This window comes from Mus caroli, chromosome 2 (assembly GCF_900094665.2).
Source record: "Mus caroli chromosome 2, CAROLI_EIJ_v1.1, whole genome shotgun sequence".
NCBI lineage: Eukaryota > Metazoa > Chordata > Mammalia > Rodentia > Muridae > Mus > Mus caroli.
In genome coordinates, this window is record NC_034571.1 from 39,828,174 (window position 1) to 39,843,227 (window position 15,054).

Consider the following 15,054-nt stretch of genomic DNA (forward strand, 5'->3'; position numbering starts at 1 on the left):
ACTTTGTCTCTGTAACTCCTTCCATGGGTGTTTTGTTCCCAATTCTAAGAAGGGGCAAAGTGTCCACACTTTGGTCTTCGTTCTTCTTGAGTTTCATGCATTTAGTCTTTTCTTTTTTTAATAATCCAAATTCAAATCTGTGCTGCCTATAAGTTCATGTGCACGGAACATGATTGACCTGCCAGGGGCCAAAACTCTTGCCGAAGAACAGTTTGTATCTTCACTGGAACACTCCACTCAAGCATAATGATGTTCACAGTTTGTGGCTCTAACTCCTCCTCTATATAATAAGTTCACTGGAGAAAGAAATAACATTTTGGTGACTATTCACCTCTTTATACAAAGAAGCAGCTCTGGGTCCAGCATTTTAGGCAAATCCAGTTAAAAAATGGTTTTAATTAAAGTGAGATTGAGGAAAGATTGCAAAAGGATCTTAAGTAAGTAAAAATACTCTCAACAATAAACAAACCATCAATTTATTTCCCCTTCATCATAAAAATGAAATAAAAATGAGGTCAATCATTAATAACACATTGAAAGTAGGTTTGCTTTTCTCTTTGAATTTTCTAAACTCTATAATTAAAATGACTTCAAATTGGAAGATTGTAAGGAAGAAATTAATCTTATTGGTAAGTAAAAGAGCAAATCCCATGGTTGATGGTAGATATGACCTGTTAGCAAGAGTTCTACTTTTATACTTTCACTCATGCAATCAGCATGTGGAAACCAACATAATCCAATTAATTGTAATTCCCCTTTGTAGAGACAATAAAGTAGCTCATGATACTAAAACACCATTGAAGTCTTATCATTGGTCAGATAATCCAAATGGGTTCTCATTTTCAAGCTACCAGCAGGTCTTTATAAACTTCTGGAAAATGAAACATTTTTCCTTCCCTGAACTTACATTAAACCCAGTAACAGTCTCTGAATTGTAGTCCTTTGTACATGCTGGCCATTAGTTTTCCAGACTTTTCCTCTTATATTTAACAGTTTCAGGAATATACCTGTGTGTTCCTCTCTTATGGCCTAAAGCAATACTTTTTCACAGTTTCTGTACACAGCAGTTTCTCACCCTAGTTATTTGCTTGTTATGTCTCTTCAGTCATGCAGTCACTCTGTCCCACCGCACACACTGCCACGAAATGTCCTATTAACACATGACTCCTTTGCTATGGTCAACCAAACTCTTTCAGGTCTTTTGAATCTTCTTTTCTTTTTGAGAATATGATATAGTTACATCATTTCCTCCTTCTCCTTCCTCCCTCCAAATCCTCCCCTTTTCTCTCTTAAATTCAGCTTCATTTTATTACTTATTATTACATTCATATATATGCATACATAATTGTTATGAATAACAACTAATATAACATATATAGTTTTTATATTATTATATATGGCATTATATATTGGACATTTTGTTATATTATTATATATAACATTATATATTATATATTATGATATATATTACATATATAACAATATGTTGTTACATATGTGAGCATTTTATTTTATGCTATATGTAAATATACTGTATATATATACAGTATATATTGCTCAGTCAGTACAATTTTACTTGTGTGTATGTTTTCAGTTTTCAGGGCCTTCTTATCACACTACCACATCCCCCTTTCTTCCTTTCAACCCTCAGTACCTTGAGATGGGAAACCTATCTTTTCGTTTACTCCAACAACCCATGGCTTACTCAATGTGTCATTGCCTGTCTTTGAGATTTACTACTTCTATTTGGGTCCATCTTAATTTACCTCTTGTCCTCTCTCCCAGCCTATGTACCTTCTTCATTGACCTACTTAATTATCTCCTTTGAAATAATTTTAACATAAAACATAAGATGTGCAAAATCTCCTCTGGTCATCACCTAAATGAGGCTTGCCCATCATCTTCTATGTTTGTTCCCTTAGCAGTCTACACAAAATTATACTTAGTATGTGCTATTAGTTTATCAATTTGCCTGAATTTCTTGTATATTGTAATATATATAATAGCAGATACTCTATATTTTCTTTCACATGTCTAAGCTCCACAGCTAGCTGTTTGAATTCGAGTTTTTCATGGAAGAATGGATATGTGGGTCAATGACCTGCTTGTGTCTTCAGTGTTGGTTAAATGCTATGAGAAATGAACATGATGTAAAGAATGGTGTGCCATGGTCTATGAGGATACACATGTTTTCACTGCAATAGTATTACTATCAAAGGGGGTTAAATTAAGTTTGGGTAACAATGGCAAAAAGATATATTCCAAACTAATAAAAAGAATGCATCTAACTCGAGAAATAGGAAAATTAATTAGAATGAATATCTTTCAGTAATAATAAAGTTTTAAAGGGAGAGTCATAGATAAGATCCTTTGGTTCATATGAATAGTTATACTTGTGCAAACAGTAGAATTATCATGCTATGATTAAAACTGTTGTGATAGAAACTGAAATAAATCTAACTTAGAGAGGAATCTCTTTCCTTAGAGTATGCCATGAATGGCTTCCTAGCTATAAGCACGAGACCCAAGCAGTCAGGCACAGATTTGTTTAGGCTGAAAGAGAAAAAAAGCTAGAATTCCTCATAGTTACAAAAGCCTGTGCCATCCTGAATTTGACATAAAGTCTACTCCATGACCTCCTGTGCTCTCTAACATCCCTATGCATGACTTCCTGTGTTCTGGTACATCGGAGTGTGCAGGGTGAAATTAGCTTCCTCCACTGACTTCATGTGTTCTCTACCATCAGTGTGCATGTTGCAATCAGCTTTCTCCACTGACTTCCTCCGCTCTCCAGCATCAGTGTGTGGTGGTGAAGTTAGAATAAGTATGCTCTTCTGTTGGAACAAGACATGTTTATATGTGCCAACCCTGTCTGTGTTGCTTGCAAAGACATCTTAGTGCCAAGTAATGTCTTGAGACCATTGCAGTTGATGTTTTTACACACACACACACACAAAGACAAACACTATGGATGACCCTTGTGCTTGAAAGTTTACTCAGTCGTTATCACCATCATCATGGTCTTTACTTAAGAGATACTTACTAAGCAACTAACTGAGCATAGATTTGTAATAATGAAGCAAATATAAGACTAAAAGGAGCAAGCTTTTTCACAGAAAGAGCACTATAAAGTTTTAATAGACACACTAACAGGAATCAGAAAATTCTAGTTACTTCAAGAGATTATGGAATACTCTGTTATGATTTTCAGTCTCCGTTTTCTCCTACACTTATTTCTTGCATTTAGTAGGACCCCTGACACTTACTAGGTGTTTCTCAATTGCTTAATGAATCATGTATTGATCCCCAATGGTAAATAATGTTGTTTTTTTCATTTCCAACATACTAACTCTGTTTTGTTTCTTCTTCCTTCCTTCCTTCCTTCCTTCCTTCCTTCCTTCCTTCCTTCCTTCCTTCCTTCCTTCTTTCCTTTTCTTTCTTTCTTTCTTTCTTTTTTTCTTTCTTTCTTTCTTTCTTTCTTTCTTTCTTTCTTTCTTTCTTTCTTTCTTTCTTTCCTGTTTCTTATTTGTCAAAACAATAAAAATCCTTGCTAAGGGAATGATTTCTATCATTCATAACTATTGTTATTCTATATTAAATGATTATTAATTGTATGCAAGCTGCAGGATCATTTTAATTAATTAGATGTTAAATCCACCTTACCCCAGTCAGAAACCCTATCATCAACAAATCTGACAAGAAGTGTTTGAGAACTTGTGGATAGAATAGGACCCTTATTGTTGGAGAGTGTAAATTAAATGGCCGTTGTGGAAATCAGTTAGGAGAGTTCTCAAAAAACTTTAAAAAGCAAAGGACCCAGCTATTTTATTCTCAGGAATATACCCAGAGAGCTACATACTATAACATAGAGCTATATAGACTCATGTCATTTGCAGTTTTTTTTTTCACTATAACAAAGACTTAAAATCAACCTAATTACCAGATAAGAGAAGACTGAATAATGAAACTGAAAATTATATATATACACACATACATCTATGCATATACATACAGGTAATGAAATAAGTTGTACAAAAGGATAGAGTATTATATTGTTTTTCCTGTTCTAATTCTGTCATGGGTTTTAGTTTCAGGTGGTAGATAAATATATTATTTGATAGTGAAACTGTAAAAATCTCATGCTCCACAGCTTCTGTCTCAAATGATTAATCTAAGTGTATAGAAGTTCACTGAGATATGTAGATTTGGGCCTGTTTAATTTTAGTGCCTATTTTTCCTTTTCAAGTTTCTTAATAATAAAATTTATACACAAAATTAAAAAGAAGAAACTTTATTATAGGTATCTGTTCTGCTGTGTAAGAAGATTTATATACTTTATGACTCAACATCTCCATTTATATCTTTCTGTATTTACTTGTTATTGTACTTTTCAACTATCTCTTCATATGTACACTTTACATGGACATCAGAGAGGAATGATGAGCAGCAATTACACACACTCCAGTGGTCCACAGGGTTTCAAGCACTGCGACATTATACAAATTAGCTCCACAACTACAATAGCAATTGGGAAAAGCTTGCTAAAATTTAAACACACACAGAAACTTTAATAGGACCTTGTCATGTCAATATTTGGTCTACCTACATGGGTATATGCTGGCACATATATAAATTATGTAACTACAATTTATTTGCACAGTCATGATGAAATGTGTGACTACCTAATGAGTCATTATATTTCTACAAAGATGAATATGTCAATACTAAAATGAACACACGCACACGCTCTCACAGAGACAGACAGACAGAAAGACTGACAGACAGAGACAGAGAGAGCTACTGTTAGTTTAAAATTATTTCTAAGATACACCCAGTAGAAAAAAATCAAAGTACAGAAAAATTTATATTCTGTTTGTTTTAAAATGTTGGTAGAAGGCAATACTGCCTGAGTGCAGGAACTGTCTTTGAAAGAGCCTCAGGGAGTTAACAGCATAAGGGAATATAAACTTGATAATTAGAAGAAGAGAAGCCAGAGTGCTAATGTGTACTCTTACATATATCATCAATCAATGCTGTCTCAATATATGACATATTTCAAAACAGAATAATAAAGTGTTTAAATGACACTATTGAACAATTTCTTTTTTAAAATTATGTATTTTCCAATACCATATTATCAAGTGCTTTGATAATCTTAACTAGATTTTTAGTTCATTTGTGGTAAACTTTTGAAAATGACCTTGTGAATCCTGTGTATGAGTTACCATTTTTTGAAGTTACAAAAGAGCAGCAGAGTAATTTTGTGCTTAGTTCCTTGAAAGTGGAGGCTATCAACAGGTCTCAAATTTAGGCAAGCAAAGTAAAGGTAGTAAAACACTCAAACTTCTTATCTATTACAACCAAAACAATTACCTTTTGTGAGAATACTCATTCATTAAAGAACCTATTTCATTATTCTACTATATTATATTAATACATTATTATGATAGTATTATTTTGTGGTTTCTAAAACAGTGTTGCGGGAACTATGCTATCCTTTCTAGTATAGAAGTTTCCATGAATATTGTGAATCTCACAAATATTTTTTATATCTGTAGAACTCTTACCATCCTTTTGATATGAAGTAGAAAATTGACTTAACTACTCTTAAGAAATGAACTTATCAGTATTATTTAAGAATAATTTTTCTTTACTTAATAACACTCACACATTTTATCTGGAGATAAATGTTTTGAATAAATTAATGTGGCAATATCTAAATCTACCAATTTTGTTGACCTCTTCTACATTATTGAAGGAATATTTCCAGGCTAACTTTTAAATTAACAAGTTAACTTCTAAAGCAAGTCCCAATTCTTTTCAATGTTTCCACTTCTCACCAAAGTCCAAAAAATATAGCAAGGAGAATAAAGAAAGCCAGAAGTTTTATTAGAGTCTGGAAACATTTACCACTGGCAAAGTGAATAATACACAAGTAAACTGTCTGATAATGAATGATAGGTCTACACTGGTCCATTGCCTATAGAGCCTTACTTAACTCATATAAACTTAGGAGTTCTCATATGAAAGAGTCAAAAGCTCAGTCTTAACTAACATCCCTGTGTGCACACACAACAAAAAGATTATCTGTGCATAGCCATTTATAGGAACTGATCCCTTAGGCTGATATTAAATAATGTAACATGAACTGGACAGGACAAATGAGCAATGGTGGCATTTCAAGCCAACATGAAGCAAGCCTTTTCAAATGACTGTTAAATTTTACCCTGTTTTTCTACCCTTTGGAGGCTGTAATATGTGAAATCACCCATGGAATTCAAGCAAATTTGGGATCTATTTGGAGAAGACAGTCACATAAAATGAAGCATTGTGTATAATGTCTGTGGAGTACAAAAGGCCTTTGACTGAATGGAAATAAGGGCAGAGTTGAAAGCCCTAAATAAGAAAGGCATTCAAGAAGCCCACACTGGCTCCAAAAAATTACATCAGTCTTTATGACTTAGCTTAAAGGAAAACCAGTTTATTTTTTGGTGGTGTTGTCAGAATCTGCATAGGACCAGCAAGTACTTCCCAGAAGCCCAGAGAAGCCCTATCTAGATGCCTGGGAAGAAGCATGATATCAATCACCACGTTTTATATGGTGGCCTTATGCATGGAGTGATGGTGATGGGAGGATGCCATGTTATGCCACTGTAAATTTAAAATGCACAAAGTCGTGGCACACTTGTCATGCTCTCCATCTTGGTGGGGCGCGTGCTTCCTAAGTTTCATCTGTACCTACCTGCTGTGTTACTATTGCATCCAAATAAAACCTAAAGAGAAAGAAAAAAAAATGTTTATGTTATCGGCTTGCTTCCAGCATGTGTTGTGGTAGAAGATATCTCTGCCTCCTTCAAAGAGATGACCTAAAACATTTCTTATTATACTGTGACATTGTGATCGTGGCTTGGGCATATCAGACAACTTTCAAAGGTATAGATGCATTATAAAGTATGTAGAAACAAGTCAACATGGTCTGCAAAAGTATCCCACTGGAAACTGCAGGACTTTCTCCTTTGTTTTTTTTTTGTTTTGTTTTGTTTTGTGTTTGTTTGTTCATTTGTTTTTGGAGGTTTAGCATCTTAGGAAGTACCTGTTACCTCCTTACTTCCTTCTTCTTTCCTACTTCAGAAAGGCTATATGGAATTGGCTCAGCACACTGGGTTGCAGAAGCACCTATTCTGTGTGCAGCCGCTTTCAAAAGTAAGACTTCTAGCAATTTCCTGGGGATTTCTGTTATAAATTCTAAGGGACGATAACACTTTGAGGGTTAACAGAACAAAAGTTAATATCTGAAACTACTTTATTCTCTTTTGTTAGGCACCACAGCCATGAACAATTAGATTGACTGGGTAGATTTTTCCACACAATTGTAAATGTTCCTTAGTCCTTAACAGTCAGCCCTTAGGGACAGCAGTGCACTCCTGCTTTAGTAAATTCATTTGTGCGAAAGTAGGTGAGGAAGAAAATGACGATTGTATTTTATTTCTTCCTACCACAAGCTGTATCCTCAATATTTGCTGTTAGGCTAAGCCAGAATAGGCAAGCAATTTTGAATTATGGCTTCAAATTATTTCTTAAAATATAAATGACCACCCATCAGGAATGATCTAAGTGACATCATCCTGCATGTCACAAATACAAAATAGCCCTTGTTTGAGAATGTAATCTAGGAAAATGACATTGTCTTTTACCATGCAAACCCTTCAGTTATGTTACTTAGCTTTAGCCTCAAAATTTCCACAGGCTCGGTGGCTTATACCACAGTAATTGACCTCAAAGCATTGGAAAGATGAACTTTGAACAGTACTAGGTTGTTGTCATCCAAAGCATCTCTCCTTGGTGTTTGGGATGGATGGATAGATAGATAGATAGATAGATAGATAGATAGATAGATAGATAGATAGATAGATAGATGGATGGATGGATGGATGGATGGATGGATGGATGGATGGATGGATGGATGGATGGATAGATAGATAGATAGATAGATAGATAGATAGATAGATAGATAGATAGATAGATAGATAGATAGATAGATATCCATCTGCTCTGGCATCTCTGGCATCCATAGAAAGTGCCTCCTGGTCATCCCCTCAGTGTGATTTAGTCTCTTATTGTAAGGACACTACTCCTATTGGATTGTCACACTGTTTGGAGTCCATGTGACCTTATATTTTCAATTACTTTTGTTTGTTTGTTTTTGTTTTTCGAGACAGAGTTTCTCTGTATAGCCCTGGCTGTCCTGGAACTCACTTTGTAGACCAGGCTGGCCTTGAACTCAGAAATCCGCCTGCCTCTGCCTCCCGAGTGCAAGGATTAAAGGCATGTGCCACCACGCCCGGATCCTTTCAATTACTTTTTTAAGAGACTTATCTCCAAATTGTCATATTATGGAATACAAGCATGCAGCCTTACATACAACAATGTATACGTTCGGAGAGTCAGAGAGTAGTTAGCATCATGTACGTTTGGTGAAGGTATGTTTAATGATTGGGTGTCACCTACTGAGTGTCAAGGTCAGCAGAGTGTGGTGCAGAGGACAGACATAAGATGTGAACTGCTAGAACTTGGTCAGTATTCACTGTAGCAATATTTTTGAGCACCTGGTAAAGCCCTCTCCTTTGAGGAGCATAAGGCAATCTGCCAGCTGTAGCTTTCTAAATCACATAGCACAACGACTGGTATCCAGTCTGTGTTCAGTCCCTGTTTGCTTAATAAAAATTAAGTGAACAAGCAAATTAACTGGCCAACTAGCCTAGATTTCTAAGATAATGTCCTCAGTGCATCCTCATGCTATAACCGGTGTATGTAGTACAAAGGGGCTTCTACTAGGACAGCATAGGAAGGCATTGCTTCAGCATAGCATTTGTTATCACCAGGTATGAGAATTTGCCTAGCCCATCATAATTTAGATTGAGCTGTCACTCTATGGAGATAACAAGACAGGTTCAGCCACATCAATGACTCAACTGACTTCCTTTTGATCCAGTCTTTTAAACTCAATGGCCTAAATAGAAGCTGTATATTTGTAGACAAATGGTGCCATTTTTATCCACTCTAATATCTAATCTCTCAGTTTTATTTTATAGACAAAGATTATATAAAGATTCATCCTCTCTGGCATCTCTGCCATCTACGATGTGACATCCATGTATTCAGCAGGCTTTTCCAGTAAGGACGTGACTATGCCATGGTCCTCGACCCTGGAAGCTGATGCCACATACTTGATGACAAGTTCACAGTGTGATCTGTTCTTATCATTACACTAATGAAATCAGAGCTGGTCTGTCCCTATCCTGGGTTGTCTTTTTCCCATTTTCTATTACGGTAGTAAAGTGAACGTTGGAACGAACTTTTGAAAATGTCATGGAAAACATTGAAAAGTAAAGGGTAAAAAAAAGAAAAAAAAAGCATTTGATTTTTAAATATCCAAAAAGTTGTTCCTTTCCACTTGCATCAATACTATTCTGGATAATTCTATTTATCCATGATCACATTTTAACCAACATTAGGTAAAAACAATTTAGTTACACTCAGACCTGTGTGTGTGTGGGGGGGGGGNGTTAAATGCTCAGTGATACTGATGCTCCAGCTTCGTTGAAAGCTACCATTGCTCCTCTGTAGCCATCAAAGTCTTCTTTGTAAGAAACTTTTCCTTAATTGTCTTACAAATGACAGTTGATTTTTCTTTTTCAAATACCTTTTTTTCATGCACAGATAATTTTTTTCTAAAAACATATAAAGTATACTAATACTCCTTCACAAAAAGCTATTTCAAAATAAGATAGCCTTGTTTGGATAAAACATTTCGTGTGTGTGTGTGTGTGCACATAATGAAAGTCTCATAGTTTTTGGGTTAACCTACCTTAATTATATTTACATGCTTTGAAGCCATTGACCAATCTGTATTTAATATAGCTTAATTAGAGGGCCAAGAGAGTCCAGGACAGATTTTTGAGTATCAGGATTAGGAGATACCTTGAATCTGCCCTACTTTTTCCCAGGAATAGAGTCCAGTGGATAAAGTTGTTGTTGACCCTGTCTGGTAAGGCAGTGAACTAATTTATCTATACCAGTTAATACGGTTCACAGTGTTCACTCCGTGTTTCCAGTGCCTTCATCTATTCTGTATTTGGTCTTTTGAGTCTATGTTTCATAACTATAAATAGGATGTTTGTTTCTTTATAACTTTCAAATGTTGTATACATTTTTCATTGATAGCAGCATCTGTCCCTTGAACCATCTTCATCTCACAAATAGATGAATAGATGTAAAATGAATCAGTGGTGAGTCGGGTCTTTAAAAAAGGTGTTAAATATAATGTTTTTCCTACTCTATCACCTTTCTTCGACACTGCATCTTATAATCATCTCTTCCTTCTATCCCTGTTTCCCAGTGCACTTCCCTTCTGTTTTATATCTGCTCATATAGGAATTAGCTGCTCAGTAAATGGGGAATTGCTAAATATTGGAGTGAGTTTATAGACAAATGTATGGTCTCAACTAAGACACTTAGAGATAAAGTGTAAATCCCCATTCATAAAGTAACATCAGTCTATTAGCACTTCACACTCCTCGTTTGTCTTTTTTTCCTATGCCAGACAAAATTATATACAAGTATAGTGATTGAAATGTGGTGGGAATATACTGCTTCCTTATCTCAGTTTCACTACCTGTCACTCATAAGAAAATTCCTTAAGCGTCTACCACCCCTTTTATCCTCTCTATAAAAATGGATATCTTGCCAACAACATCTACTTAATTGTCATACTGGAGATTTAAATTAGATATAATTGTACCATACATAGCATAGTGTCCTGTAGTTACATGCTACATAATTTTCAGTTACTATTTTTGTAGCAAATACCTTGAATATAGTTATATGAATTTTATTCTATAAAAGGGTTTGATCTTATAAGTAGTTAAGAATTACAAGGCTGGCAAGATGCTTCAGTGTGTGCTTGCCCTACAATCCTGATGATCTGAGTTTGATTAGCCAGACCTACACTAGAGGAAAGAACTAGTTCCCACAAGTGGTCCTCTGACTTCCAAACACATGCCATGGTATGTGTTCACAAACACACATACACACGTACGCAAAAATAATAATAATAATGAGTTTAATAAAGAAAAAAGTACCAACTCTTTATATTTTATATAGTTTAAATTAGGGAAATCATAGTATTTACATACACTTGCACGCGCGCCCACACACACACACACACATGCATGCATACACACACATCTTTCTGGATCCTTGTCACATGAGGCAAATTTCATAAGCATTGATTGTAGAAGAGTGTTAATTGACTCTTCGAGCCTCCAGTCTCCACTAGAGTCCTATCAACAAGAAAGAGTTTACAGCCCCAGAAGTTATTTGGAAATGTTTGAAAACCTTTTATCTAGTCAGCCCTAGGAGATATAACTGGCCTCCATTGGGTAACAGGCAGATATACTACCAATGCATCCCAGAGTGCAAAGGATATATATCACTATAATGAAGATTCTCTTTTCTCAAACAGCATGGTATGCCGCTCTTGAGAAACCTTTGATTCTTGGAAAAGGGAAAAGTCTAGTTAGGAAACTCCTACAAATAATTCAAATGTATTGAATGATACCTGCCAACACCAAGAAAGGGTAGGGTTATGATCAGGTTTTTTCTTTTTTTTCCTTGAGAACAAGCTGATTGTGTGATTTTATGATTTGGGGCCTATTATTTGGGCATAATAATATGTTTAAATGGACCACCATGGCCTTGAAACTTCCACCATGAGATCCTCTGGATTACAAGGGACCTGTTGATTATGAAATGCTGGATATAAAGATTAGCTCTCAGATTTCAGATGACTGCTGCTGACTTTTGCCATATTCTTTATTTGAGATACTTATTGAAGGTTACAATGTATAGCTACTTTTTCTTTAAAAGATGACTACAACAGATATCTACTTTAAGAACTGTGACACAAATTAGCAAAGGTACAGTTTAAGGCTTTTAAGCAGACATAATCAAGTGACGTATTTCCTTCTCTGTACTCCCTTTTCACAGTCACTAAAATTACCACTCAAAAGTAACATTAATGAATGGCATTTTCCTCCACTTGAATAGTAACTGTCTCTCTTGTTGGTTCTTTGCTCAATATGAAAATGTTCCTTTTGACCCTCTGAGCTGTTTCCTTTAGCAGCCTCTCTTCGGCTTACCACAGAACCATTTACTTTTCTAATAAAGTTTAGGAGTTGTGTGCTTGTGTTTGCCTGCGCGCCTGTGTGTGTGTGTGTGTGTGTGTGTGTGTGTGTGTGTGTGTGTATGTGTTTAGGTTTCCACTTAAAGTTCAGTGCCAAAGCTACAGTACTGATACATTTTCTAAATGTGTTTTAAGCAATAAGTTGTACAACATTTTTAGAACATGTGTTAAACTATTTCTCTAAGAATGAAGCTCTTAACAAAACATAAGCACTCTGCATGAGATCTTAGCAGCAAAGTGCTTAAAAGATAAAGTAAGAATTGGTACCATGGGAAGAACACCAGCTGTAGAGCGCACAGGTCCATTATGAGAAGTATGGTAGTGGGTAGGGAGAAAATGATTTAATCAGGAGTAAAACCAATTTTATTATAAGGGCACGCAGGGGGTGTGGCGCCATAGGGAGAGGGACATTTCAAAATATCTGACAGATTTCAACAATGTGAAAACCTCGTTCTTTAAAGTGACAGTAAACCCCATCAGGTCTCCCTTTTTGATGCTATTGTTAACAGTTGACTGTTTAAAGCTGGCCTGCTAAGATGCTGTCGGCCTATTTCAATAGTGCACAGCCAAAGAAAAGACTAATTGTTGAAACACAATCAATCAAAATGATTGCAGGGCAGGGAGAAGGTCTCCTCTGATGATTTTGTTGGGAGTCATATTAGTGTGTTATGACTGAGGTTCGGACGATGATTGAAAGGAAGAGGGAGAGAACCCTGGGGCATAAACGGGCCCACCTCATCCCCCTTTCACAGACAAACTACTGAGTGGGAACTTAACTTACAAACATCGAAAATAATAGTCCACTCGAAAAAAAAAAAGATCTGATAGTGGTGTGGGCTAATATTTTTAAAAGGATATGAACACTATTAGCAAAACAGCTCCTGCAGAGAATCCCCCACGGTGACAGTTCTCAGCTTCCCTTACTTCTCTCCCCCCACCCCCACTTTGGTGCAAACTGCTCCTAGACACTCATAGAGCTCACACTGTGGGTGGGGGGCTTGTGACTATGAGCTCAGACAGCATCAAAACAGAGAAAAAGTTCCAGTTAGCCAAATACCTATAAGCTCTTACAAGAATTTTCAATTAATTCTATATTGTAACTGATAACTTTGTGCTTCCTTAAGTCCAGAATCAAAAATCACTTCTATGTTGCTTATTTTATAGATGAGCAGAAATGCCATAGTAACTTGCATCCTCTTAATTATATGTAAAGATGGCACTTCTAGACAACAATCATCCCTTGTGTCTGAGAATGATCTCAGATCTCCCTACTGACAGTCAAAGGATGCTGAGAGGCACCTAGCACACTCACTTGCTACTGCGCATTCACGTTGGCATCGAAGTTCTTTAGTGTGTCGCTGTGGCAACTCACTCAGGCTTCCCAAGCAAATATTTTTGTTACTTCCAAAGAGTTGGTTCGCATTTGTGGTTTGTCTTCGGCATGTTATCATTTTGGCAGCTTTGCATAGCCTGCATAGGCCAACAGGGGTCTGTCTAATATTGTTGCTGGGCACATTTTTCTCACTGAGATGAAAACTGAAGAAAAATATTTCTGAAGCAGTAAGAAGGAATTAATTTACTTTTTCCTCCATATTCTATCCCTTACTGACTTTACATTCAGGAGAAGAGAGAGAGAGAGAGAAAGAGTCAAACCGAGAGAGAGAGAGAGACAGAAAGAGAAAGAAAAATAAAATTGTTAGCCATTATTCCCTTGTACATAGCAAGGCTAACACATGTAAAGCAATAACTCGTTTTCTATTGCCATGTTTAGCATATGTCTCCTGTTGGCTCAGCAAGGCCTTCGGGCCGGTCCCTTGAGCCAGCCATCGCTGGCAACTCTTAGCCCCTCGGCCTCAAAACCAAATAGCTTTGAATCATGTTGCGCTGTGATGCTAATTTTCATACTGATGCATTATGGGAATAACCGTATCTGACATACTGTGTCAATGGTACTGTCTCTTTGTGTCCCTTGTTTTTTGTTAGCTGCATTCCTACAGATGGTATTCCATTGAAAATGTTCCCTTCCTACAGAAAACGGGAAGAAAAAAAAAATTCATGCACAGCACCAAACCTCTAGGTGCAGAAGGCTGTTAACGGTTGCTGATGATAGTAGGCAAACATTAACATAATAATTAGTGTCTTGTAATTGTTTCATTAAAACCAGTTGTTCCATTTCTCCTCGTGTTTTCCCAGAAGAGAAGCTGAATTTGGATGACAGCCAGTGGGAGGACATCCACGTCGTCACCGGAGCACTGAAGATGTTTTTCCGGGAGCTGTCTGAACCGCTCTTCCCTTACAGTTTCTTTGAGCGGTTTGTGGAGGCGATCAGTAAGTATACCCCATAAAGAAGCCGGGTGTGGTGAAATTATTTACAATAGTGAGATCAATACCGATTGTGACCACAGAGAACAGAATATGTGTCCCATGCTCGTATCTGTAGCCTTAGGTTTTGTCATTTTGGGTGGCTTGTTTTATTCTCACCCTGCAATATTATTTGAGCTTTGAAACCAAAATTATTCAGACCAAAGGGAGAGAGAGAGAGAGAGAGAGAGAGAGAGAGAGAGAGAGATCTATTTAAGGCCACCAAATTTAAGCTTTCTCAAATGAAAATAGCTTCTCTTGCAATCTGCTTTATAGGGTCATCGCGTGTACTCCCAGTCCCTGCCTTGATATTTTCAGAATTGCACTGTTTGCAGACAAAGAGATCTTGCAAGGCAACCTAAATATATTAAATATTGTGTTTCATTAAATATGTGTTAAATCATCAGTTCCATCTTCTCTTGGCTCCCTCAGTTGTTCCCTCACCAACA

The 15,054-nt window shown here is 36.5% G+C and overlaps 1 protein-coding gene across 3 annotated transcripts in view; it reads left to right on the plus strand.

The window, feature by feature from the left end:
- Arhgap15 (Rho GTPase activating protein 15) overlaps positions 1-15,054 on the plus strand; it is a 627,570-nt gene that overhangs the window by 469,735 nt on the left and 142,781 nt on the right. For all 3 annotated transcript variants that reach the window (XM_021155710.1, XM_021155709.1, XM_029472910.1), the window contains one exon: positions 14,438-14,572. In XM_021155710.1, the coding sequence (XP_021011369.1) occupies positions 14,438-14,572 (135 nt within the window). The remainder of the gene's footprint in view (positions 1-14,437; positions 14,573-15,054) is intronic.